Source organism: Ixodes scapularis, unplaced genomic scaffold (genome assembly GCF_016920785.2).
Source record: "Ixodes scapularis isolate PalLabHiFi unplaced genomic scaffold, ASM1692078v2 ptg000830l_1__unscaffolded, whole genome shotgun sequence".
NCBI lineage: Eukaryota > Metazoa > Arthropoda > Arachnida > Ixodida > Ixodidae > Ixodes > Ixodes scapularis.
The window spans coordinates 262385-290009 of record NW_024610048.1 but is presented as its reverse complement, the minus strand read 5'-3'; the positions used below and the strand labels follow the sequence as shown (position 1 = coordinate 290009).

Here is a 27625-nt window from a genome sequence, read left to right as displayed (position 1 = left end):
CAACTGATATGACGTCCACATCATGCATATCATTTTTAAGTCATATCTGTTTTTCATAACTTTCCTACTTGTCGATGTCTTTAGCACTATATTTGTGTTAATATACTTGCCTGCTAGCCCATCACTTCATTGCAATACATTATTTCAGTCATATCAGTTCTTAAATGTTTTCATATCATATAAGCTCTGTTATGAAAATGTGTCTAATAAACATATCAGAAATAAATTCATATAATTTCTTTTAGTATACGACGTGCCCCGTGGGCAAGCAAACACGTGGCTTGAAACCGCAGTGAAGCGACTTAATTTATTGGCTTTCAAATGATTACAGCATGAGCGTTTACTATTTACTAAGGGACTCATCCCCTGAGTAGTTCAATATACTCTCAGAGGTGTGACATTACTGAAAGAAGCAACATGCTGGGGATATAATTTATTTTTAGGCGGTCACCGAGAAAATTTGTACCTTCAAAGCGACCAGCATAAAATGCGGAAATGCAGAGCTCAAAAGTAGTTAACTGGTGTGCTGTTGTGTTCATGTTTGTTGTGCCGTGTTTCTGCATACGCTCAACGTATATGTTCAGCTGATGCTAGTGGTATGCGTAATGCATCTACATGAGTGTATAAGAAAGGTGCCAGGGCTTGAAGTGTAATGGTGGCGTGAGCAAATAAAATATTTTTGTAGCACATGAACTGGGCTGTACCTAGCGCCACCTAGCCTAGCTGAAACTTGTATGCGACATATGAAACTGATATGAAATACTCAATAGCTTCTGATATGAAAATGTGTCCAATAAACATATCGCAAATACATTCATATAAATTTTTCTCAGTAGGGTACCATGCGGCAACGGTATTTTTTTACGCAAACGCGGAACGGGATTAAATCTGAACTAAATTCGAAGAAAACTTGGACGCGTCTATCTCATGACGGTGTGACTTCCTCAAATAACAACCGAAACGGATACCGACCTTTTATGCGCAGTGTCCGATTAGCGTAAAGCGTTACAATTTACTATAAATATTAACAAATATAAAAGCTAGTAGGGCTTCACATTCTACCACGCCTTTATCTTATATTGAACCAACGTTTAAGGTGTCATGGAAAACTCATACCAACCACATTATCGTAAACGCCAATGGACCTTTTCCAAATACCGACGGCACCAGGCGGTGGCTGCACGAACTAAAAATCGAGGGAGTGACCTACCTGCGCTACCAATCAATAATGAGAGCTACGCTACCAGTTGCTTCGCTCTCTGAGCAGCGTCGCGTGCTCAACGCGACTTTAAAGAGGGAAATCCGTAGCGTCCACCCAAACGTCGTGTTTTTCTTTCCGTCCACTTTCTTTTTTTGTGTAACACAATTATATATATGCTGCAATTACGTGTTCTAGTCGTCGATTTACAGCCTCATTCCGAATTTCCTCGATTTTTTCGTGCCGATTTCCACCGCTTGGCATCGGGCGCTCGCGCGTGCGCAGAACGCTTCTCGGAAAAGGTCCATTGCATACTTCTATACCTGAAACAAAATTATGTGTCAACCCCTTTGCAATCAAACTAGTACAAAACTCTAGCTCGATCTTAGCTTGAATAGACAGCATCAATCTGGGACCCCGGCCAAACGAATAACCAACTTTGAAGCTCTGCAAAGTCGCGCAGTACGTTACGAACATCATAACCTTCAAACCACTTTATTCCTTCGTCTCTGTACTTACGTCGTAAAGTCTCGTTTAATCTTTTCTACAATCGTTATCATTAAAACACTTTCCCTAACAGGAAACAACTCTCTAGTCTCTCATACATTTCTGCGAGAGTCGATCATAATAGTAAAGTGCTCATACCTCATTGTGAAACGTCAGCCTACATCGAGACCTTCGTACCAAGAACGTACGTCGACTGAATGGTACCTTATCAGCTTTTCTTACATTAGGTCGAACCGATTATATTCTAAAAAGATGGATTACTTTTCATTTTTGTATGTGAACTGCTGTCTCTTGGAATGTATATGGCCTTTCCCTCTGTAATATGTCCCAGTGCGCTGAGAGTATCGAAAAAATAAAAAAATAAAAATATTCCCACAGGACAGGGTGAAGATGTTGAGAAGAGTCGACCAACAAGAAATAGTCAGGTTGTGAAGAGAGATTTATTTCTCAGGGCAGGATATTAATGTGCTACTTCATTTCCGAGTGTGCCAACCAACTCTGAATGCGCAGCGCACATTGACGTTGTAGGTTATCTATAAGATATGTTTCCTAAACCACCATGGCCACCATTTGATGTGTTTTTTCGAACAGGTCTCTTTGTCGTAGGTGTAATACTTTTGCCCTGTGCCGCAGAGAAGGTCGAAGATGAACCGGCAGCACATTGGTGTATTTCCCAGGCCGCTTTCAGGTTGGAGAAGGGTGCACGCATTTTCTGAAACGTTATAAAGATTATGGTTGGCATTTTTTTTTTAGAAAGCTTAATGAATGTGGTTATGATCCCATTTTCCAACACAGCTTGCTTCGAATGCAGTTTAGAAGTTCTCAACACTTCCGTTGAATACACTTAAAAAAATAATATCCACTTTCCCGTCAATCACGCGGTGAGTCAATTGCTACTCTTCGGGAAGCTCGTGCTCAATGCCTCTGCACAAATGGCGTCTTCGAGATATATAAACGCCTTTTGAACTTGGTCATTCCCCGTATTCTCTTCGGAGTTTCACGAATCTAAGCAATAATGCGATGTGTCACACCACCCCATTTTTGAAGAGGCGAGACTTTACTTACAACATTCGGTTCTCCTTGGTGTTCGGTGACAAACAAAATTATAGAGATGTGATGCTAAACACCGCACGAAAATTTATCTACACCGGACTACAGAGTTGCTTTGAACAGAACAACAGCGAAGTTCGCATTTTATTGACTTCTCTCTTTTTTTTTCATTAAACGTTTTACACACACATTGACTGGCACTAATGTTTAAAGATAACGGTGATGCTCCAAATAAGGACACTTTCACCCACAGTGAGTGGCAGCCTTAGAATTATAACAGAAAAGCAAAAAAACACCGGCTATCGCATGTACCATTTAACAGTATCATATTGCCTACATCTACAATAAAAAAAACTGCGGCAAAAGACGACAGAATGCATGTCTCCTCTTAAGAATCTCTAATATACGAGGTTTGATCAAGAAGTTCCGGGACTGATTTTGTAGCGTAAAATCAGAGGTCAGCAGACTGATGCGCGCCCAGCAGTCCAAGGAAGGGACCTTCGTGTCTCGTTTTACCAAAGGTTGTCGCTGTGGGAACTTTTGAACCTGCGCTACACGATTTTTTTTTTTACCATATCCACTAGCATAATGGCGATATTTCCATAGATTGCAAGCCAGAGAGAGAGCAAACATCAATTTTACGTCAAACTCGGTAAACCGAAAACAGACCTCCGAAAGGATTTAGAAGGCATGTGTCACAAATCAGTGAGTTGTGCAAGTCTTTTGAGTGGCACCGGTGCCTCAAGAATGGCAGAACTTCACTGAAGTCAAGGAAAGTTCTGACAAGGTCGCATCACCGCTCTTCGTCTTCCAGCGATAGTCTGCCGTTCCTAAAGCGCTAGTGCCATTCAAAACACCTTCAAAATTAACTGCTTTTTGACTCAAGCCTGGGGAATCATGTCAAAGGTGTCTGTTTTGTATTTGCCGACATTGATGCAGAATTTATATTTTCTCTTGCTCTGGTTTTAACTTTAGAGTGAAATGGACATTGTTCCCCGTGCACGTGATCACAAAACTTCGTGTAGCGCAGCTCTAAATATTTACAGAGCGACGCCATTTGGTGTAACAAAACATGAAGGTCCCTTCCTTCGACTGCTGCGCACGCATCATTGTGCTAGCCTCTCTGTTTACGTACAAAATTAGACCCGGAACGTTTTAATCACACATTGTATTTTGTTGCAGGTTAAAAAAAGCAGAACGATCTCCTCACGCAAAGGCCTCCACTCAATCGTCTTAGCAGAGCAAGTAGTGGAGAGGGAGCGAGTGCCTCCTCACTTCCTCCCATCTCATCTCCAGCGCCTTTCGGAAGAGCTCGCGTGGTTTTATTTTAGCACGCAGCAGAGTATAGCGGCAAAAATAATAACGCGGTGTATGAAAAAAAAATTGAAATCAAGTAGCTATACATTAAAGAAGTATTAATTATCGATTACACCCGCCTCGCAATTTTTTGCTTTTGTGAAATATAATTTGCTCTAGGATTTAAAGTCGCATTGTAAAGCCTCCTGAGGTACCTCACAGTTGCAGCGGACGTTTCGACAAAAATATATTTCGCTTCCTCAAGAGACTGAAGAACGTAACAGTCTCAATCACCTCTGTGAAAAGAAACAAAGAAGAAGAAATGGCACCCTTGTTTATGTGGATTTTTAATTGTGGCAGGTTCCACAAACCAATTTGGTACAAAATAGTTTACTGATGAACAGATTTGAGCTCTCCAAGAAAGCGAAGTGATAGTATGAACCAATTAATGAATGCCTGTTAAAGAAGCTTTGTATTCTAGCGTAATGTCCAATGCAAAAGTATTTATTTAAATAGCTCGGGCACCTTTATTTGCTAACTGCCGTAAATACATCGCCGCATACGAAGCTTGGTGAGCTCGCAAAATATATAGAGAGCAGGATCTTTTTAGGCTATACGCGTCTACAGCTGTTTGCTCGCCATCATGTGGCGGAAACGGGAAGCGCTCTAGTGAGGGTCTCCCGGTTCCCCTGCTCAACCGGCGCGGCGGAACCGCTCGCGATCATGGCTGGCACAATGACATTTCCGAATGCAAACAACACTCCTTAATGTCCCATCGTGGAGCTACACCCGGTATGGGATTGCCCTTCTTGGAGAGTTTTAGTATTGCGCATAGAAGCAAAAGCAAGCGCTATGATTTGTACTAGAGTTGCGTGCCCCATGCTGCGCATCTGTATCGTCGCCATGCTCCAATGGAAGACCTCAATTTTGGTGTCCGCTCACTTGCAGTGTGGAACACGCCACACTAATGCAAAAATATAGTACTTGCGTTCGTTCATATACGCAATACTAAAACTCACTACTGTTTTACTCATTTCCAACACCAAGGAAATGTGCTACAGTGAGGACACGTGCATGCGGGTAGGTGTTCCTTCGAACTAGAAAGGCCGAAATCAGCAAAGACGAGGCGTAAAAATTGAAGGAAATACATGTTATGGGAAGAATGATAATTAAAAAGGACGAAAACGGCATCCGTTACTTATACTTTTTTTTCTTTTCTTTTTTGCTTACTTTTTTTTCTATTGGGAAAAGGTGGAGGTGCATTTGGTTTGGAAGGACTGGCGGAGACTCTGAAAATTTTGCTGATTGTCAGAAGTTGCGATTTTAATTTGACATGGATTTCTCAGATTTGCTAGAATCATTTCTTTAATTTTAGACTATTTTTATTTTATAGCTTGTTCATTAAAAATGCTCTAATTGACGCAAGTGCTAATAATTTGAAAACTTCTCACTCCCATACTTGTTCGCGCGTTTGAATTTATATCATAAGCAACAAATTTTGTTAGAGCTTGAAATATTTTAATTAAAATATCTTAAATGTTTTATTATTATTAATACAAATTTCAGCATGTAGGCCCCCAATTAAGCTCCACGATCACAAAAATACGATATTTAACCACAATATTCTTTCCAGAAAGATCTCGTTTTGTTTTCACTTTAGCTTCTAAAACACTCTGACAACGTAATCAAGATGAACAAGCAGTCAAACAGTGGATGTAATATAAAGTCGTATGCGTCACGCATTGCTTTAAACAGACACACATACATACAGACTTCTACCGTGTGACTCGGATTTCGTCTTTAAAATTTTGTAGTGTGAACAGTTTGTTAATTTGTAAGTTATGTTAGCATATTCTAACCTCATCACCAGTGCCAATACTTATGTAAAATTTTCATTGATTTTGTTTTTCTTGAGGTGGAAATAATCTCAAGGCAATTAATCATCTAAATACCCCAAAAAGCACTAAAAGGCCCACAGTTTATTAGTTCATATCACGATTTTCTGAGCGCGAAAAGGCAGCAAAACACACAAATATCAAAATTGATTTTTTCAACAAATACATCAGCACTGATATTTTCAACAAACAGAATTATCTATGTTACCTCTAAGTGTATAAAATATCCTGACTCTGATACTGAATACTCCAAAATATTTTGAAGTTCATGGATCAGATACGCATGTCAAAAAATAAAGTTTTTGCCGAACAACTTCCTTAACTCAATAATTTCGTCGTCAGTCTCATCTTGAGTTGTTAAAGAATCCAAAATGAGTACCTATATGGAGAAATTAAATCCAAAATGGAGGTTGGTTTCGGTCTCGTCCCAAAAGCAAAACGTGCCTCCTGGCGTAAATATTACGCTAAACACTGTTTTTGTTTTCAGGATAAATAGCTGACCCGCTCTCATAACACACTAGCTTACTCGTATAAGCAGGAATAATTTGTGTTGCTCAGAGATGCCACCGCACTACACAGGCTCAGCAGCTGGTATACTTGCACACATCTCCAACCCTCACTATAACCGCCATTTTGGAAAACGAGTGGTGCCACCTATCGTGAGTTGGAGTCGCGAATAAGGGTACACAGTACAGAAATATCCGAATCCACATCGCTAATGGAGATATGTTTCCCCGTGGTGCACTCTTCAAGTGATAGCAGAAGTAGAAAATAAAACTTTGCGAGGTTAACTTATATCTTTTCTAACAGCCTACACAGCTGAAGTTCAACATTTAACACGAACGTACCGCCCGTATCGCCGCACCCCCCCCCCCCCCTTGTTCTTCTTTTCAAGGTTGGAAAGAACAAATATTAGCTCGGGTGACAAACTCTCAGGCTGCCCAATCAATTACATTCAATTCATTTTGGTTCACTACCATCCTGAAAGTGGCAAAAGAGCAGCCGAGGCTGTCAATGAGTGCGCATTTTTTATTCAAAACCTGACCCTGATAAATTTTTTTCCTTACTTTTAGTTGAACCGTGGCCCGCCATTAAAACTTTCTAGGGTTCATCTTTAGCACTCTCAGTAAGCGCACAGGACACTGCACTGTGCAGCGCGTTATACACGAATTATTGGCATTCCTCGTATCGAAAAGATCAATCGGTATCAGGTTATAATAGCTAACGTCGTTTTGATTGGCTAACTGCACAAACAACGAAAAGTACTCGTGTTTCAAGGGCATTGCTCTGTACGAATTCAGGTGCATCAGGACTTTCTACCTTGGTGATTTGTTTAGGCTGACACACCATAATTAAGCCACTAACTAGGATCGTATTGTGACCAGCGCCCTCTTGGAGTCGAATTCGATGTGTATACCATAAGGGGCGGCTGGTATCACGCTTGGTTTGAACCCCTCAACACACAATTTTGATACCGATAAAGGCAAAATAGGCTACCTGACACGTCCACTGGTTCGCCGTGTACATTTACAATGTCTGTCAGTATTATTTTATGTCGACAGTTTTACCTTATGACGAGCAGGTTTGCATAATGCTAGGTTTTGCATCAACGGCCTTTTTGCCAATTTTCCTTTTTAAAAAGAAACCCCAAAATTAAAGTTTATAATATAATGTTGCAGAGCAATATCAAGCTGTAACTTGACCGGACATGTATATGTCGACAGAAGCCATCGACAGTGGTGTAAAACAGGCAAAAGCAGCAAAGTGCTATGATGTTATCGGACCCGAGCAAGATCATTTTGGAACATGTTGCATTTTTATCATTATTTGAGCACTTCAAAAAAAGTGCCATCGAAGTATGGAGAAAAGTACTTACCGCTAACGTAGGGATTTCTGAACACCAGGCAAGTCGTGCAGTCATCGTACGCAATGTATACCATCATTGAACCCTTTTCTGAAGAGACGAAATCAAAATACGTTTTAGTGTTAAAATTATGTTTCACAGAAGACAACGATTTAGGGTATTGCAAGAAGATGTGCAAACGTTTTCTCACTTGTGCAAAGAGTAAATGGCTTGCACAGTACCTTATCACCCCGTTCTCGTGGTAATTTGTTATCATTCGTACCTGTACTTAACATGAAAATTTAATTTGTTGGTGCAAAATACATGCTCGAGAACGTACAGAGCGCGACACTGTTAGCGCGAACAAGCGATCGCCGGTTTTTCCAGTTTTTCTTTTTGAAACCAAGGGATGTCATCCAAGTTATTATTCCTACGGAAAGAGCTCATTTAGTTCTATAATGTAAGCGATAAAAGTTCGTGCTCGCTAATACTATTTAGAAGCAAAATGCGAAAATGCGCGGATGTCGTGTTCGCGCTAACAGTGTCGCGATGTGTACACGCTCAACAGCTAAGCCACCATAATGGCTGCTGATATGACGTCACTGCAAGCCATGTGTTGAACAAAATTATTTCCATGTTCCGCCAAAGTTGCTGCAAACGGGAGTGCGAGCTCCAGTGAACGTTTCTGATATTTGCAGATTTAGAAATATTGAATTGATCCCACTAGATACCGTACCACGAGAAGACGACGACTTGACTGCTACGGGAGAAACAGTCTCAAGACGAAGATCGCAGCTGCGATATCGGGAGCAAGAATGTTTCCCATTCAACCCTCACAAGACTATGGTAAAATGATATACTTACTACCCACTACATGAAAGTACTGCGTATTGTCCACATCGTATCCTTCAGATGGCTTGGGGGTTGACACCACTTTTCTGTGAAAAGAAAAAGAAAAACACATCTACGCTTATTTCAAGCTATGTTACTCAATTCGTGGACATATCTCAACAAATTTTAAATACTGTATACAATGTAAAAAGAAATAAAACGTGTCTTAAAAAAAAAAAAAACTACATGACAGTTGCTGATTCGTTTTTTTCTGCCTTCAAGGTAGCTCTTGAGCCCTAAGAACTATATCAAAGGGAACTATTTCCCAATTACATCTAGCAGGAACATGTAAACACGCCAAATTAAAATATTTAATGAATCCATTCGTTGGATGTCAAACACCGTTGACTGTGAACCTCAACCAGCACTTTAGTTGAACGAAACGCTACGTGGTATGTGCCGATATGCTACACAGTCAAAGGCTTCGAAATGCCACCCATGACGTCAGTAAGTTGTCAAGAGTTCTAATGCTAGATCATGCAGGAATATTTAGAAAAATTAGAAGATAATGCTTGCGGGTATGGGCGCCAATATTAAATGGAGACATTGAACAACCGGCCATATAATTATTTTTTATTTACTTTCCTGCACCCCCGCAGGGGGCACCTGTGAAAACAGGTGTTTGGAGAGTGGCGTCTCCACGTACCCCGAGCCCCGCAGGGGGCACCTGCACATTAGGTGCTAGGTGCTTGGTGACTAGCGTCACCACGGACCCCAGCCACTTTGGCGACACCGCAGACCCTGAGTAAAAGGTGGCTAAGACCCACCCACGTCTGGCTTTGCGTGGCGAGCCCGTGTCCAGGGAAAACGGCATCCTGGTGGTTGAGCTGAGCCCGGGGTAGGTTTGGACCCTTCGGGGCCCCCCGGGCGAGGCAACACACCCCTTTGGCCCCTGCTTCCTGTAGACGGGTGTCCTGGCTTGGCCCGACCAGGATGATTCAGTCAGTCGCCACATCTTCTACTATCCCATCTTATCTTTCTCTTTTCTCTGCTCTTCTTTCTTTCATATTCACCATCTTTGGCGGCAAGGGCTAACCTTGGGTGGCGATAGACCCCTTCTCTGGACCCGCACCAGGTTATAGTGTCTTGGTAGCACTGATAGCGTAATGTCGTCAGCGAAACCTTTATTGCTATGGCGCATTACCTATCCCCATGTTGGGCTCCGTGGTGGGTGGTGCGCTACAGACGCCGAACACCTCCCCATTTCTTATGGGTTCCAAACAAAACCAAAAACCTGATCGGGCCCTGAAAAGGGTCCGGACCGAAGTACACGTTATGAAAGCATTTACACCCGTGGAGAAGTTTTCTCGATTTCTTGTTATGCATTCTGAAATGGAAAAACCCTTATCCAAGCTATCCCCTTTCCTGGTTTCGAAGACTCCTGAATTTGTGATCGGAAAGAATTTTAAAGCAAAAAAATACCATCTGGAGATCTCCTCGTTGAAGTTGTGACCTCTCAACAATGCTCACACCTGCTGGCACTCAACTTGGTTTCTGACTACAGGGTTACTGTATCACCCCACCGCACTTTGAACACTCTTAAAGGCGTAATATCAGAAGATGACCTTCTAGAATCCCCCGAAGAGGAAATTGTCGATGGCCTTTGTGACCAAGGAATCATAGCTGCAAAGCGAATTTCTTTTCGCCGGGACTGTCAGGAGATTAAGACAAAGCATGTCATTCTCACTTTTGAGCTGAGAGCCCTCCCAGAATCGGTCAAAGCGGGGTATCTAAACTGTAAAGTACGGCCGTATGTGCCAAACCCTCAGCGTTGCTTTCACTGCCAGAGGTATGGCCATAGTGCCCTGAGCTGCCGTGGAAAGACAACGTGCGCCAAGTGTGGCAAAAATGATCACCCTACAGAGAATTGCTCGAATCCACCTTCCTGCATCAACTGCAAAGAGTCTCACCCTGCTTATTCCTGATCTTGCAAAAAATGGAAAGAAGAAAAAGAAATTATAACACTCAAAGTGGAAGAGAACATTTCGTTCCCCGAAGCCAGGAAGCGATTCTCCTTCCTGCAGAAGGGGCCTTACTCTTTGGTGGCACGTGCAGGGGGTGTGCCATCAAAGTCTTCGGTAGGAACCCAGGTCGGTCCTAATGACCTGGGGATTCCACCACATCCCCCTGCCTCACAAAAATTAGGTAGGAACCCAGGTCGGTCCTAATGACCTGGGGATTCCACCACATCCCCCTGCCTCACAAAAATTCGGTCCACGACTCCGTTTGTCGTTGGAACCGAAGAAACCACAGGGGCCTCCAGATGGTGCAGAGGCGAAGGATGCCTCTGTGCTAATGGAGGGGAGACAAGAGGAGAGGCGGCAACAGCAGCCTCGGGAAGAAGGCATTGGTGCCTCCTCCATTCCAAAGGATGGGCCATCGAACGATGCGCCTGCCTTGGTTACTCGGACCCCTCCCAGAAAGAAGGAGGGTGTGTTTTCTTTTAAGACGCTAGGAGAGGCCTCGACATCTAAGGAGGTGTCCGTACCAGCTGCTCTCTCAGCCGTTCAGCCTGAGGAGGAGCGGATGGAACTTGGTGAACCTCCTCCCCCTCGTTCAGTCCCACCGTATGACACCAGACTTAAAAAGTCTTCCCAGAAAAAGCTCAATCCGCGAGTAACCGCACCCAAACCGCCCCAGGGCACCTAGAGCAGGTTTCCTTTTTTGTTTTGTTGTTACTTTAAATCGTTTTTAACATGAACACATATAGTTTTATACAGTGGAACTGTAGAAGTCTCCTACAAAATATTGGTGACATTCATTTCTTTCTAGATGAGCTACAGCCCATTGCTGTGTGCTTACAGGAGACATATGTTAACAACACCCATACAAATGTTTTTGATCATCACCGCGTTTTTAGAAAGGATCGGGATTCAGACCACTCTTCTGGTGGTGTTGCCATTGTTATACGGAGTGGCATAGCATGTGTGGAAGTTCCTCTGCGTACATCACTAGAAGCAGTTGCGGTACGTATTCTTGCCGAACGTCTCATTACAGTTCTGTCCTTGTATTTACCACCTCATCGTCAACTGCATCTTCATGAACTTCAAGAATCGGTTCAGCAACTCCCAACGCCTTTTTTAATTTGTGGTGATTTTAATGCTCACAGTCCCATGTGGGGCAGTAAGCACCATGACTCTCGTGGCGCTGTTGTAGAAAGATTTGTACTCTCGTCAGACATATGTCTTTTAAATAAGAAAGACCCAACATTTTATAGTTCCACTCATAATTGCTTCACATCCATTGACCTCTCCATTTCATCACCATCAATACTTTCCTGTTTTTCTTGGAGGATTTTAGACAACCCTTTTGGAAGTGATCATTTCCCGGTTGTAATCGATAGCCTAGTTCCTCTGCCGAATATTTTAAAACGAACCCCTAGGCGGAAACTGGACAAAGCCGACTGGGCACTCTTTAAACTTGATGCGGTGCCTGACCCGTCAGTTCTACCAAATTTGTCACCTGAAGAAGCGACAGTGTATGTTACGGAGCAAATCATAAGTGCCGCCCAAGACGCCATTCCTTGCACGTCTGAAAGTTTACCCAAGAGGTGTAGGCCTTGGTGGAACGAGGAATGTGCTACCACAAGGAAAAAGCAGCATAGGGCATGGGATACCTTTCGGAGGTACTCTACTTCTTCAAATAGGATAGCATTTAAAAGACTAAAAGCAAAGGCCCGATGGACTAGGAGGAAAGCTAAGTGGAAGTCCTGGACCAAGTACATTTCCTCCCTAAATAGTTTTGTCTCGGAGAAGGAAGTTGTGGGAACCATGGGGTTCCCTCTATCCCTATCCAGGCCTAGCTTCGAGCAGGCCGTGGGAGCCGTCGTCACCAATGGCGTCGGCCTCCCGGATACAAGGAACCACGAGGCCGAATTCCCCGAAGGGGCCGGCTCTCCCTTGCCCATTTGGGTGAACGCGCCTTCGGCACACCCTTGAGAGTTATAATGGACGCGACTGCTAGTGGCCTCCCCGGGCGCGTCCATTTTCCGAGGCTACATAAGCTGGCCCCGAAGGTGGGCCAGGAGGCTCTCGTCGGCGGAGGCCCTGGCTCTACGGAGCTCGGTTTTTCTTTGTGGGCCTCCGACTTCCCGTGAATCTGTCTAATGCGGCAGCGCGGGAAACCGACCGGGTGATACTGGCAATTGAGCCAGCGCCCAGACTTTTCATTGTCTAAGAGCGAAGCGTGCTGACATTGCAGTCAATAAACACGTCTTTATGCGGACCCAAGGAACTCTTTGTGTTTCTAAGTGGTGAAAGCCCCAAAAGGGCGAATCCAACAAAGTTTGGGATAGGTACAAAAAATCAAAGGGGATTACCGTTGTTTTGTTACTCCTCTATATTTAGCTCCCCTGCTAATTCGCTGAAAGATGTTGCTAATGTGCTTGGAGAGCAGTTTGAGAATGTTTCCAGCTCCCAAAATTATCGCATGGAATTTAAACGTTTTAAAGCAAGTGCTGAGTGTCACCGTATACCCATGTCCGGTTGTAGCTCTGAGCCATACATACAACACTCCTTTCACAATGCAAGAACTAGAGGTGGCTCTGGGCTCCAAGAAGAGGTCGGCTCCAGGACTTGATGGAATCCACTATGAAATGCTCCGTCAGTTGTCTCGTGAATCGCTGAACACACTACTAGGTTTTTTCAACTATCTGTGGGAAGCAGCTTACTTTCCTCAAATCTGGAAACAGGCGCATGTAATTCCTTTGCTGAAAGCTGGGAAGGACCCTTCGAACCCACGTAGTTACCGTCCAATCGCGTTAACGAGTTGCCTTGGCAAAACCTTCGAACGCCTCATTAATAGGCGGTTGATATATATTTTGAAGCATAACCACTTCTTTGCTAATAACCAATGTGGCTTTCGAGAAGGGCGGTCTACTTTGGACCACATAGTCCGTCTGGAAACAACCATACGTGAAGCTTTCGTAAATAGGCAACATTGTGTCTCTGTTTTCTTCGACCTGGAGAAAGCATATGATACGACATGGCGGTATGGTATCCTTCATGATTTGTATGCCTCTGGTGTGCGTGGTCGCATGTTGCGGTGTATAAGCAGTTTTCTCACAGGTCGCTCCTTTCAAGCTCGACTTGGCACCACACTATCCGACCAGTATGTCCAGGAAAATGGTGTTCCGCAAGTAGGTGTACTGAGTGTCTCCTTGTTTGCCGTAAAGATAAACTCGTTGTCAAAGGTAATTCCACCTCCCGTTTCATACTCCCTCTACGTGTATGATATTGACATCTCGGCCTCTTCTTGTAATTTGTCTAGCTGTGAGCGGCAACTGCAGCTTACCATAAACAGAATTAGTAAGTGGGCTGACGACAATGCGTTTAAGTTTTCAGCTGAGAAGACTATCTGCGTGCCATTTTTTCTGCGTCGGGGGCTGTTTCTAGATCCAGAACTGACGCTAAACAGGGTTCCTATTAGTGTAAAAACAGAGCATAAATATTTGGGCTTAACGTTTGATTAAAAGTTAAACTTCGTTTCCCACCTGAAGGACCTGAAGAAGAAGTGGCTTAAATCAGCCAATATTCTTAAAGTCTTAGTGCACAAGTCATGGGGATCCGACAGAGTATGTCTACTACGCTTGTACAACTCCCTTATCCGGTCACGTCTGGACTATGGTGCTATAGCTTACGACTCAGCGAGGCCATCTGCACTGAAAATGTTGGATCCTGTGCATCATCTCGGTTTAAGGCTCGCTACAGGTGCCTTCCGCACATCGCCCATTCCTAGCTTGTACGCTGAATCTAATCAGATGTCACTTAGGCACAGACGACGTAATCTTGCTGTGACTTCTGTTTCCAGAATTTCGTCCTACCCAATTCACCCAACTTATGGTGAATTGCAACATCCTCGGTTTGCTCGTCTTTTTGAACATAAGCCCAGGGTTGTACCGCCTTTAAGTCTTCGCCTTGAGGGCATTTGTACATCTCTTGAACTCAGCCTTGACGAGACCGACCTTTTGCAGAAGAGTGAAAATGGAGCTCCGTGGAGTACGTTGCCCGTCTTTTGTGATTGGTATTTTACTAGATTCAATAAACATAACGTCCCCCCAGTGGTGATTCAGCAAGAATTTCTTGAGGTCCAGAAGAGGTATGATAACTACTCCCAATTTTATACCGATGGTGCAAAATCATTGCATTTTGTAGGATCAGCAGTTTACTCTGAAGGATTCAGTAAGGTTCTGCGTCTCAAGGAATGTGCAAGTATTTACACAACAGAGCTCTATGTAGTGTTGATGGCCTTGGAATATATCCTCATCAGCAAGACGATGAAATCTATTTTATTCGTGGACTCTCAAAGTGTGCTCACCACACTTTGCTCAATAAAGGTAAGTAAAAATAGACTGGCACAACTTGTCCGATCTAAGGTACAATGTCGTCTGCGGCTTGGCCGAGACGTAAAATTCTGCTGGGTGCCTAGCCATGTGGGGATCCTAGGTAATGAAAGAGCAGACGAATTGGCCACGAGCTCTAAGCACCTACTGCCAAATACCTGACAGATTCCATTTAGACACATGAAGCCCTTGGTAAAATCATCAGTTTTCCAGCTATGGCAATCGGAGTGGAGTCAGGAATGCGAAAACAAACTTCAAAGGATTAAACCAGCTCTTGGTATGTGGGAGAGTGCATCCCACAAAACCCGCCGCCTTGAAGTTCTTTTGTGTCGTCTTAGAATTGGACATTCCTTCCTCACCCACAAACATCGGCTCAGGGGGGAAGCCCCACCCCTGTGTGATGACTGTGGGGAGCGTTTAACAATTTCACACATTTTGTGGCTGTGCCCAGGGCTTGAGACAGAACGACGTACACATTTCCCCGAGCTTTTTTCACACCAGATTCCTTTTCACCCAGCGCTGCTAATTGGGGAGACTCCTATAGTACCATTTGATCGTGTCATAAATTACTTAAGAAAAACCGGCTTCCTACTGGAGTTGTAATTTTAACTCTATGACTTTTAACCTTGTCATATGAACCTCTTTTCGATAATTTGTATAAAAAAGTCCTGAGTATGTCCCAACTAAACAAGCTTGGCGCAGTATGGCCATAGTAGCTTTGCGCCATAAAGCCCCTAATCAGCAACAACAGCTTTCCTGCAGAACACGACACCCAATCATGACGCGTAATATAAAAGTATGAAGCAAATGAAGAAACTCAGAACAGAGTTAAATATAAAAATTTCGATTTGTGTTCGTAAACCTCATGCTCATTGTACCTGTGCACACAGCATTTTTTTTTTTTGTCTAAACGTATTGTGAACTTCTTCATACACCGGGACCATTATCTTGTTTGCCCTGATTGGCTCTGTCCGCGTCCTGTATCCAATGTGCACTCATACAGCTATTTTTATGTTTCGATATTTTAGGATTATTGCCGTTTTAATTATAAAAGATAAACCTCAATACAGTTATAGTACAAAAGTATACGTCGCTGTTTGAAGGGATTCTTAGTTCCAGCACCTTACTGGTGAAAGATTTTTAGTTCAACCATGCCGTGGGTGGCCGCCAGATTACGTATTCTTTGTGTATCGCGTGACACGGGAAATTTTTGATATCCCTTTCATTATTAAGGTTTTTATTCAGATATTATTGCTAAAATTTCAAGCAAACTAGCCTTGCTACTTGCCCATCCCAGACGAAAATCACGGACCGGGAATTTCAGAAACAAAAATAAAAAACTACATTTAATATTAGAGGGCGCCGGAGTGGTTAGCTCAAAATTCAAGAAGTCGGTGGGCGACTGTCCATGGCTGCCCTCCACCCAGAAACACCCGTGTCACCTCAGATAGCTGTATTTTATTGTCCGAGCAGCGCCCTTTTGTTCCCCGCAATTCGTGCACGCGGCGGGTTATGTTGTGCGCAGAAGGGCACACCCTGGTGGCCACTAAACGGTGGCGCAATCGGGGAGCCCACACACCGCCGCTGAATAGTCCTTGAACAGGTTCGTATAAAGGCCGTCTTGAGGAGGCGCGTCACACAAACAAGGTGGTGTCGCGAAACATGCATCTTCACGCTTTAAGCATTTCGCGGTCAGCGGCCGCAGTTGGATTCCAGCGGCAGCTGAATGCGTCACTACTTCGACGACACTTCTCGGCGGTCAATGAAAAGGAAGGATATATGGTCCCAACCGGGTCGTAGCCGTGAATGCTAGGGGACCGGAAATGTTTCCGCCCGGGTACCGTTCGGAAGAACGGGGCTGGACCGGAGTCGTTGCGTCCAGTAGAATCTGGTGACAGTCTTCGTCAAACATACTACAGACCCCTTCACGATGTGTCTGTGCGGGACAATTACCTTTTCCCTAGTATTTCCTCCGTAATGTAAGCGCTCGGTAACGCGACCGTGGTCACAACGCTCGATTGCAGGCGCGGGTTCCTTCAGATTGATATGCACCCATTGGACGAGCAGAAGACGGCGTTTATCTGCCACAGATGATTATTTGAGTTAACCAACTTGCCATTCGGTTTGTCAAACTGGCCAGCGAGTTTCAACATCTGATGGACGTTGTACTCGGAGTCGCAAAGTACAACTTTGCAATTGAATACATGGATAACGTGTTTGTCTTCTCGCGCACGTTCAAAGAGCGCGTCGAGCATTTGAACATACTACTCGAGTAAATGCGTAATGTGGGTCTCACAATTCACTATGGAAAAGTTCAGCTGGCCCCACCAAAGATCGACTTCGTTGGTTTCATGGTTGACATGGCACACTCCGTCCTAACGAGACAAAAGTGCACGCGCTAACTGAGTGTCCGTGCCGCCATGACGTAAAAAGTCTGCAGAGGTATTTTGTAGATATTGTATTTTACAGAGATTTCATTCCGTATACTGTTCCAAAATTTCTCAGCCACTAAATCACCTTCTTGAAAAAGGCATCCAGTGGCACTGGAACGTTGAAAAATAGAGTGCCTTCATCGTCCTATTGAAGGAAGTGACTGTAAATTCATGTCTGCCCCTCCCGTATTTAAAACAACGTTTTTGTTTTGCAGACAGATGCAAGTGATTGCGGCGTGGGTGCCGGTATACTGCAGGGGCATGACTGTGTGCTTCGGTCAGTCGCCTTTGCAAGTCAAACACTTACGTCCACACAGTGGAACTACGGTGTTGCAAAAAGGGAACGGTTGGCCACAGTCTATGCGTTAAAGCAGTTTAACTTGTACCTAGATGGCACAACATTCCTAATTCAGTGTGAGCACTTAGCACTGTCATGGCTGCAAAGACTTCAGAACCCTGCCGGTCGGCTTGCTCGCTGGCCGCTTACGCTACACCAATACGACTACACTATCGTGTAGAGACAAACGAAATTGCTGATGCTCTCTTCCGCGCCCCCCTCCCTCAGGAGCACACGCGGGAAGACCCGGGCCTGAATCCTGATTGATGTCGCCAATACAACAGAGGGGTCAGCTGAATCACGGTGGGAAGCATTTATTAGGACGACGGGCTGTGTCACCGGGTGACCGCCTGGCTTGCTTGGTCGGTAAAGCACGAGACTCTTAATCTCGGGGTCGTAGGTTCGGGTTTCACGTTGGATGCCATTTGGGAAAGTTACCTTGCTGCATGTCTAACCCAGAGAATCAATACGGAGCCAGGATATTGAAAACAACAATCTACATTTATTGTTAGAGAGACGGAGAGACGGGATGGTTAGTTCGACATTGAAAAAGTCGGCATGCGACTGTCCATGGTTGCCCTCGGCCCAGAAAGCCATGTGCTACTTCAGGCAACCCCCCCCCCCCTTTTTTTTCCACGTAGTTCGTGCAGGCGGTGCGTTGTGTTGCACGCACCAGGTGCACCCTGGTGGCTACTGAAAGGCGGCGCTATCGGGGCGTCAACAAAGTGTACAAAATAGCTAACATAACCAGGTCACGTCTCGTTTTACAGCCTCCCCCTGAAGCTGTATATAACTCTTCAATCGCTTCAGCGACTTAAGCGAAAAGTGCATATCACGCATACAACATACATCACAGCATTAGTTTCAATAAAGAACAAGCACAAAACAAGCATTCGAAACTGATAATTGATGGTAAGGCGCTCCTGATAACATTGCGTAGCACGTAGCACTCACCGCCTACGTTTCCCGAGAAGGATTACCGCTGCTTAAGGCGCCGCGGCGACGGCAGCTTGCGTCGTAGGGAGTGACGTCTTTATAGCCTTTCATATATAAAAGAAGAACCCGGCTATTGGAGATTTTTATAGCGTGTTTTTTAACCTCCTTTCACGACTTCGTGCTTTAATCACCAGGCGCTGTGAATATGTGATTCGCGCTGGGGGGCGGGGGGGGGGGGAAGGCTGGAAGGTGAACCTTCCGCCATGGCTTTTTGATCTAGCGGCTTGACGTTCGATAACTCTGGAGTCGCCAATACGTTCGGATGCATCGGACGCTACGAGCTATCCTAGCCAATCCCGTTCTGTGGACCTAGCCCGTAATGTGCCTTCCGCGCGTCGCTGTGCACCCTCTCTAAGGTCACGTGACACTCACACGCGCTTAGATTGGCTCCGATGGCTCGTAGCATCCGCTGCGCTTGGGCGTAAGGTGAAACGGAGTATAGCAACTGATTTTATTGTTGTTGCAGCACCGCTATGGGTAGGCCACGCACAGTAAAGACTCCCGAGGGGCAACGGGAAACGAGGAGTGGCAAAGGCAAAAGAGACGGCAATAGGACCAGCGACGGCGTGCTGCCACCAGCGGTGGCATTTGGTACAGTGCAGTGGGCAATCGCGACAGCTGATACCGCAGCTTCGCTGGCCAACCACCTTCACTGCGTAGAATGGAGCCCCAGTTTTTTGTTTCCTTAACGATTTTGTTTTTGCCTATGGAATAGATAGCAATAAAAGGGTTGGACCGCGTACTTGATCTTCACAAATCGATTAGTGCATACCGGACTGCAAGACATTTGAACATAACTGATATTTTTAAGCAGTAGGAAACCAAGGAGGGCTGCGAAATATATTGCTCTTATCCGCTTTGTTTACTGTAAACATGAACAGCTATTGGCTTTAGTAGTCTGTCCTTTATGAAAAACCAAATGTACTCCCAATATCATCCAGCTTAGCTGACAACTGCAGCAAATACGACAGCCATTTTCATTGATTGAACTGTTGTAGCAAAAAAAAAAAACATATTTAGTGTTTAGGAGAATTACGGTGAAGGATGCCGGCCAATGCCTGTGGGTGCATCGGAATAAAAAGAAACTGCCTTATAGGGCTCGAACGCCAAGTTCACTTAGGCTGGTTCCACGCTATATCAGGCACCGACGAACTGTGCCCTGCTGGTATCAAGAGCACTGTTAATGTTTGATTTAAATACTGTGTTAATTGTTTTTTTCTTGTTTTTTTTTATTCTGTCTTTTTTTTTTTTGCAGTGCCTGAAAGCATCTCCTATAAGAGATAATTGAATTCAAGTCGGGCTCTGTAGAAAACAAAATAACACAACGTTTTGCTTTCCTTGCATATTTAGCGATATAATTTTATATTCAATCCTATAAAAGCACACAGAACGTTCTATTTTTTAACGCAATACCTACGGACATCATTTCTCGCGTAAAATTTATTGACCGATTCATTGAATAGTCTTGCAATCCACAAAAACCTATAGGTGCCGACTCTACGTAAATAACTGAAATATAAAACATTCACTTCAACGGAGCGTAAGAAGTGAGGATGTCTCAAAGCATACACCATATTTAAACAACAAACTACGATTACCTATTCAATTAATTTTTAAAAAAAATTACGACGAATGTTTGTTTCTAAAACAGTTATAAACAAAGACAGAGATGAAGTAATGCAGTAGACTGTTAGGCAGCGTTTAAATGGCAGTGGATATTTCTAATTTCGGAAGTGTGTAAAGATAATGAAGGAGATATTGGCGTATATAATAAGTAAACTGAGAAATAAATATATATATATATAAGAAAAAAAAATTGTACATGCGAAATATTTTTAACAGAAGTAGAAGCAGCACGGGGAGCTGGCTTCACGTGCGAATAAAAAAGGGCACACGCTGTTCCAACCGACAGCAGCAGCCATGGCCACACCGACTTGCTTCTCTGTCCTTTTTATCTAAACGATACATGGTGTCAGAAGCGTCAGAACTTTCCGCCGAAAGGTGAGAGTTGAGATTCCACATGGCTGAGCTGAAGCCACCAGAAGGACTGCGGCTATCTGAAAATGCTGCCGAGAACTGGAAGCGCTTCAAGCAACGGATGGAGCTTTACTTCGCAGCCACGGAGACTAAGGAGCCAAGAACGCAATACCAAAAGGCTGCAACCTTCCTCCACATTGCCGGTCAAGAAGCAATCGACGTGTTGAACACATTCAAGTTGACGGAAGACGAGAAGAAAAACTGCGATGGGGGGTGTTGGTGAACCAGTTCGAAGAATACTGCTTCCGAGGGTCAACGAAACCTACTAGCGATACATCTTTCGAACCAGAGTCCAGGAGCCTGGAGAAGGTTTCGAGACTTTCTTTCTTGACCTGAAGACAAAGGCAAGCACCTGCAACTTCGGGGATTTGTCTGATTCCATGCTGCGTGACCAAATTGTATATGGCACATCCAACAAAAAACTTCGGGAAAGGCTTCTCCGAGAAAAGGATCTGACCCTTGTCAAGGCAGTTGATTCCTGCAAGTGCGCCGCGATATCCGAGCACCAGAACAAAGCTTTCGAACAGCTGGAACAAAATGTCGAGCCCGTCGCTCGTAACGAAAAGCGCCAAGCGAGAAAAGAGTGCAAGTACTGCAGCTTTGTTTGAGCCCCGCAGATGCTCAGCATATGGCAAGATTTGCAAACAGTGTGGAAAGAGGAATCACTTCGCCAAGGTATACAGCTCAAAGAAGTCTGTTGACAACGTGCTCGATCCAGCAACAAGCTCGGACGGGGACACCGATGATTTTGACATTCTAGCCGTGAACGGAAAAAAGGAAATAGAACGTGACTCGATCATCACCGCGAAGTAAAGCCTAGTTCACATGCAGCGGTTTTGGCCCTAGAGCGGCGCGATTTCTGCCGTCGCGGCGTTCTGGCCAGCACCAGCAATTGAGCGGCACGAGAGCCGCGACGGCAGAAATCGCGCCGCTTTAGGGCCAAAATTGCTGCATGTGAAACAGGCTTAAGGCGGCCACGACGCCCGCTTAAAAGTTGACACCGGTGCCCAAGCTAATTTGCGACCACTCTCAACGTTCAAGGGGCTACGGCTGTCAACAACACCGGTGCACAGTTCCACCACCTTACGTTCTGACGGAGGGTCACCACTAGAGCACGCTGGGAAAGTTTCTCTCGAAGTTAAGATTCACGGACGAAGAGGTTGACTTATCTTCTTTGTCATGAAGAAAGGGAAGCAGGCCCTTCTCGGCCTTGAAGCCTGTGAACAGTTTGGGCTAGTTAACAGAGTGGACTCGATAAGTGACCACAGCAGTCTTAAGCAGCGAGTGATGTCTGAATTCTCAGGACTGTTCCAGGGCCTCGGAAGAACTAAGAGGGAGTACAAGATGGTACTCAAAGAAGACTCACAATCAGTAGTTATACCAGCCCGACGTGTTCCACATGCTCTCAGTGACCCCTTGAAGGCCGAGCTTGAGAGGATGGTCGCAGGCGGTATAATCACCAAGGTCCAGGAGCCCACTGACTGGGTAAGCCCTTTAGTTGTAGTAAGGAAGAAAAACGGGAAGATCCGTGTTTGTATGGACCCCGAGGACGTAAATGCCGCCTTGAAACGAGAACATTTTCAGTTGCCGCGTCGAGAAGATATCGAAGCAGAATTGACAGGCGCAAAATATTTCAGGAAGTTTGACGCGAATAACGGGTTTCATCAAATTCCACTTGACAGCTACACGTCCCACATTTTTACATTTGCGATACCCTTTGGGCGCTGTCGTTATTTAAGACTTCATTTCGGCATTGCTTCAGCACCCGAGGTTTTTCAAAAGGTCATGAGCAAAATATTTGACGATCTTCCAGGTGTCAGAGTTTATATTGACGATGTTCTTGTTTGGGGCTCTTCGCGTGAAGAGCATGACCTTCGACTAAGAGCAGCACTGAGAGCTGCAAGATGAGGTGGAATAACACTCAATGCTGAGAAATGCCAGTTTGGTGTCCAAGCGATACGCTACCTTGGCGAGAACATAAGCTGGAGGGGAATCACACCAGACCCTGAACTCATACAGTGCCTTCAGGACCTCCCACTTCCCAAGAATAAGAAGGAGGTTCAACGCCTTCTGGGAGCAGTTAGTTCGTTCGGAAAGTTCATTCCTAATTTATCCGATCGAACAACTCTGCTTAGAGCCTTGATCAAAGAAGACTCAGTCTTCGAATGGAGCAGTGCCCATACTGGTGAGTGGTGTGCATTAAAGCGAATGCTGACAGAAGCTTCAGTACTGGCTATGTTTGACCCCTCCAAACCTACTAAACTGTCTACAGACGCATGAAAGGCAGCACTAGGGGCTGCCTTGTTCCAGCAGCACGGGAAAGAATGGCGCCCAGTAGGATATGCATAACGTGTACTGACAGACAGTGAACGCAGATATTCACAAATTGAAAAAGAAAGTCTGGGCATAGTCTATGGATGCGAAAAGTTCCACCAGTTTGTGTACGGTCAGTCCATCACCATCGAAACGGACCATCGTCCGTTACTAGCAATAGCAAAAAAAGCTATTGGAGACATGCCGCCACGACTTCAGCGATTTTTTACGACTGATACGATACGATTTGACGTTACAGTTTGTTCCCGGCAAGCAACTTGTACTGGCAGATGCGCTGTCCCGGCTAAACACAAGAAGCACAGATTTAACTACAGGCGATGTCGAGGTCCTCGCAGCAGCTGTACTGGCTACTCTTGTCAGCGACAAGACCAGGACACAACTCATCAAGGAAACGGCGCAAGATGGCGAACTGCAAGACGTCATCAACGCCCTTATGAATAAAGCGCCACTGCAAGGAAAGTTTAAGCCATTCCTATCGGAAATTTCAGTGATTGCTGGCATACTGCTAAAGGGCATTAAAGTTATTGTACCACAAAGTCTAAGACGAGAGATGCTACATCGTGTACATAGCGGATATCTAGGAATAGGGAAATGTAAATCTCGTGCACGGCAATTGATGTTTTGGCCAGGAATGACAGCTGACATTGTTGCGTGGATAAGCAAGTGTTCCGCCTGTAAACATTTTGTGTATCAACACCCAGTTGAACCACTGATGATGCGAGAAACACCTAAGCAGCCATGGGCGGGAGTTGGCGTAGACCTGTGTCAGTACGCAGGTAAGACTTATTTAGTCGTCTACGATTACTCTTCAAATTTTCCGGAAGTTTCTGAGCTGCCGGACACGACGTCTGAAACAGTTACTGACGTTCTGTCAAGCATTTTTTCAAGACACGGAATACATATGGAAGTATGCACAGATGGGGGACCACAATTCACTGCACGAGAGTTCACAAATTTTGCTGCGCGTTTTGACTTCGTGCATGTGACCTCCAGTCCTCACTTTCCCAGGTCCAACGGCCTCTCCGAGAAAGGTGCTCAAGTGGTAAAGAGGCTCCTAAAAAAATGTCTACATTCCAGCGAAGATTTTTGGCTAGGTTTACTTAACTATAGAGCGACGCCACTCGAGTGTGGAGAAGCGCCTGCAGAGCTACTGATGAAGCGCAGGCCGCGTACTCTTTTTCCAGACTTCACAGCCCGGCCCGCTCGCGCCGTGCGCAAGCATGCTCAGAACTTGCATCAGGGACACCAACTACCCGCACTGGAAGATGGAGATTGTGTTAACGTCAGAGGCCCCAAATCATGGGACACGAAAGCGCGGGTGGTAGGCAGCGGAGGGCCAAGTTCCTACCGAGTTTACACGGAAAGGGGACGAGAAATGCGCCGGAATCGTCAACATTTTTTTTAAAATTCAACAAAAGGCCTTTTTTTCAGATGAAACTGGTTCTGACGGGTACGACACTGGAGACGAAACTGTGCCACCACAGATGACTCCTTCAGGAAGCGGTCTTGGTAGCACCTGCAGTCAGCATCCGGAAACCCCACCATCGCCGCCTCCGCCCCGAAGATCATCCCGACGAGTGTGTCCTCCGCATCGTCTAACCTATGACAAGAACTTTGAGCAAGACGGATAGTTTTCTTTTATGTGTGTGTGTGCGTGTAATGTATATATGTGTGAAAGTTTTATTTCATTTTTTTTTTGTAAAGAAAGGAAGGTGTATCGGCCATTGGCCTAGCACGACGAAGCAGCACGGGGGGCTGGCTTCACGTGCGGATCAAAAAGGACACGCGCTGTTCCAACCGACAGCAGCAGCCATAACCACACCGATTTGCTTCTCTGTCCTTTTTATCTGAAGGATACAGCTACCGGGAAACCCTTAATATAAGCTGCTCAGCCCAGAGCACATTTTTTTAGAACAATATATATATATATATATATATATATATATATATATATATATATATATATATATATATATATATATATATATATATATATATATATATATATATATATATATATATATATATATGCGTATCGGTAACAATTTATAGCGCATCCCCGACTAGGTGATCAGCTGAAAGACAAGCGAGAATAAAGGGGGAAGAAGTGTACACGTAGATGCAATGTGTTCGTGCTGTTCTCTCATCACGCCCGTGTTGACCGCTTATTCTGTTGACCTTTTACAGGCTTAGAAATGGAATTAGCCATACCTTAAGGGAATTATTTTGTCTGCTGCGAAAGTTTATTTATTTTCTGCATGTTGGGAATCCGCATTGTGACAATCCCTATAGCAATACTTACATTGACCAGTGCTTAAATTGGAGTTTCATTGCAAATCCCCCATCTTCCTCCGGACCCAGGCTCGAAAATTTGCCGCACTGAGCTTTTCCTCCAAATAGTGGGTCACTCTCGTAGTTCCTGTACACTATGTACCACTTTTCTGTTATTGGTAAGCACTGCATGAGCGGAATAAAAAGAAGGACAACCCGTTGAGGCATAGAGCGTTTGTAAACCTATAGTTGCAACTTTTTCATAAGAACAACACGTCAGGGACAATCACTACAACGAACCACTGTAAACCTAACGTCGCTTATAGTTCACTGGTTAGAAAACTCCCAGGCGTAATCTTAACAAACAATACACGTATGGCCAGGAGAGCGAGTTTCCGTGAGACATCACGCAGCGAGGCGGTGCGAGAGTTCTGCCGTGCTAAATATAGCGGATAGCGTTTAAATACGCTTCTGCTGTATGGATGTATTTCGCATGCAATTTCGAAGGAAAATTCAGTACACATGTTGACTCAACGGCGTTAAATGGGATCTCACATAGAACGGCAGCGACGCAAAGCAGATGGAAACGCATTCTGCGAACCACGGCTTTAACCCAGCACACAGGTTCAAGGGACATATTATTTTTTCTTTACCAGAGGTAATATAGTAGAGATGTTATACCAAAAACGTTTATGTTTTTCAACGTTAACAAAAAAAGGCCTTCGTTGCTTTCTCCTATTTACTTCTCATAACTAAAATCTTTCCATTCATACCTGCATGACTCACGGGCCATGATCGTGCGGGGCACTGACTGGGGCACAGAATAAGGTACAATGTTTATACCGCAACGTTAGCAAAGTAAAGCAAATGCGCCGGTGCCGTGTTCTCACGCCCCGACCCCGCGGTGTATACTTAAAAGCGTGTAATGCATCGCTATCAGTATCGCGCAACATGTGTGAGAGAAGTTTACCCCGAACATATAACGCCATTAAACTGCTACACCAAATGTTATGCGCGGGAATAAAGCTTTGCAACGCTTTTCTTGCCTCATGCGAACCTGTTGACACCAACGTTTTATGCTAAATATCTTCGGTTTTGTTCTTCTTTAAAACATTGACTCCTCTCATAAAAACATGTGGTACGAAGTAATTGGCTTAACCATAATCTTACCGCTCAAGAAGGGTCATTATAACTAATTTTTCTGCGTAAGCTGGAATGAAAGAACCGACGTAGAAGGCCCGAAAAGTGTGCCGCGCGCTTCACAAGAACATCCGTCTCCCGTGCTCACCCATATTCGCTGCTCTGATTTATGTGAAAAAACAGTGAGTGCGCAAGCGTGCTGGTGGATGTTGATCATGATTTAGAAACCCGAGACTGTGCTAAAAGCTTGAGACGTTCTTTTCCCCTGTCTTTCTTCTTCGACACCGTTTCCCTGTTTTTACCACAGTCTCGGGTTTCTACATCATGATCTGATTTATCTGTTGCAATTATTCCCTTAAATATTTTTGTTGCAAAGCTCCGTTCATTTACTCCCATTAATTCAACAAATGGTACAGAACACACTTTGTTTTTATAATACGCGTTTCATTCTGCCATGAAACCACTCAAAATGACTAATCTAAAACTGCACGCAGAACCACTGAAATGTTCATATTTTGTATGTCCAGAAGGTTGCAACGCATTATATTAGTTTTCGGGTTTCACATCGATGACGTATATTGCGTGCCCACACCATGACCCAAACTGAACAAACGGCGATTCATTCTGGAAACAACAGTTGCAGTTACTCCCCTTTCATTACAACCTGTGAGGTCACGAAATTCTCAAAGATATCTTTAAAATTGTTTAGACCTAATGATCGTGCAGCCTTCGGTGAAAAAAGGCGTCCACCCTATTTGTCACTGGGGTGGCATTTGTATTGGAATTTGCACCAATCGCTTTTACGATTGATCAAAACGTCTAAAGAAAGACAAATAATTGGCGTACATACCGCACGACAGTGCAGTACACACTCAGGCGCCACTGCAAGAATACGGATAAATTGGACATAGCCTTGGATTAGATCTTCGTACCTTCGTGCCGTTCTGATACTTAGAAAGCGCTGGATTCAGTTCCAAATAGTTCGGGCTGCAGCCGTTGCACAGCGGAGTCAAGAAAACGCCGACAGCAATAAGACTGATGTAGAGCATCCTTGCCAT

The 27625-nt window shown here is 44.6% G+C and overlaps 1 protein-coding gene across 1 annotated transcript; it reads right to left on the bottom strand.

The window, feature by feature from the left end:
- Window positions 1–2238: 2238 nt before the first annotated feature.
- Window positions 2239–27625, bottom strand: LOC115327030. Its single transcript, XM_029987948.2, has 5 exons — window positions 27500–27625; window positions 25459–25613; window positions 8654–8727; window positions 7823–7900; window positions 2239–2417 (listed from the first exon to the last, which is right to left on the bottom strand). The coding sequence occupies exons 1-5, from the start codon at window positions 27623–27625 to the stop codon at window positions 2239–2241; spliced, it is 612 nt and encodes a 203-aa protein (XP_029843808.2).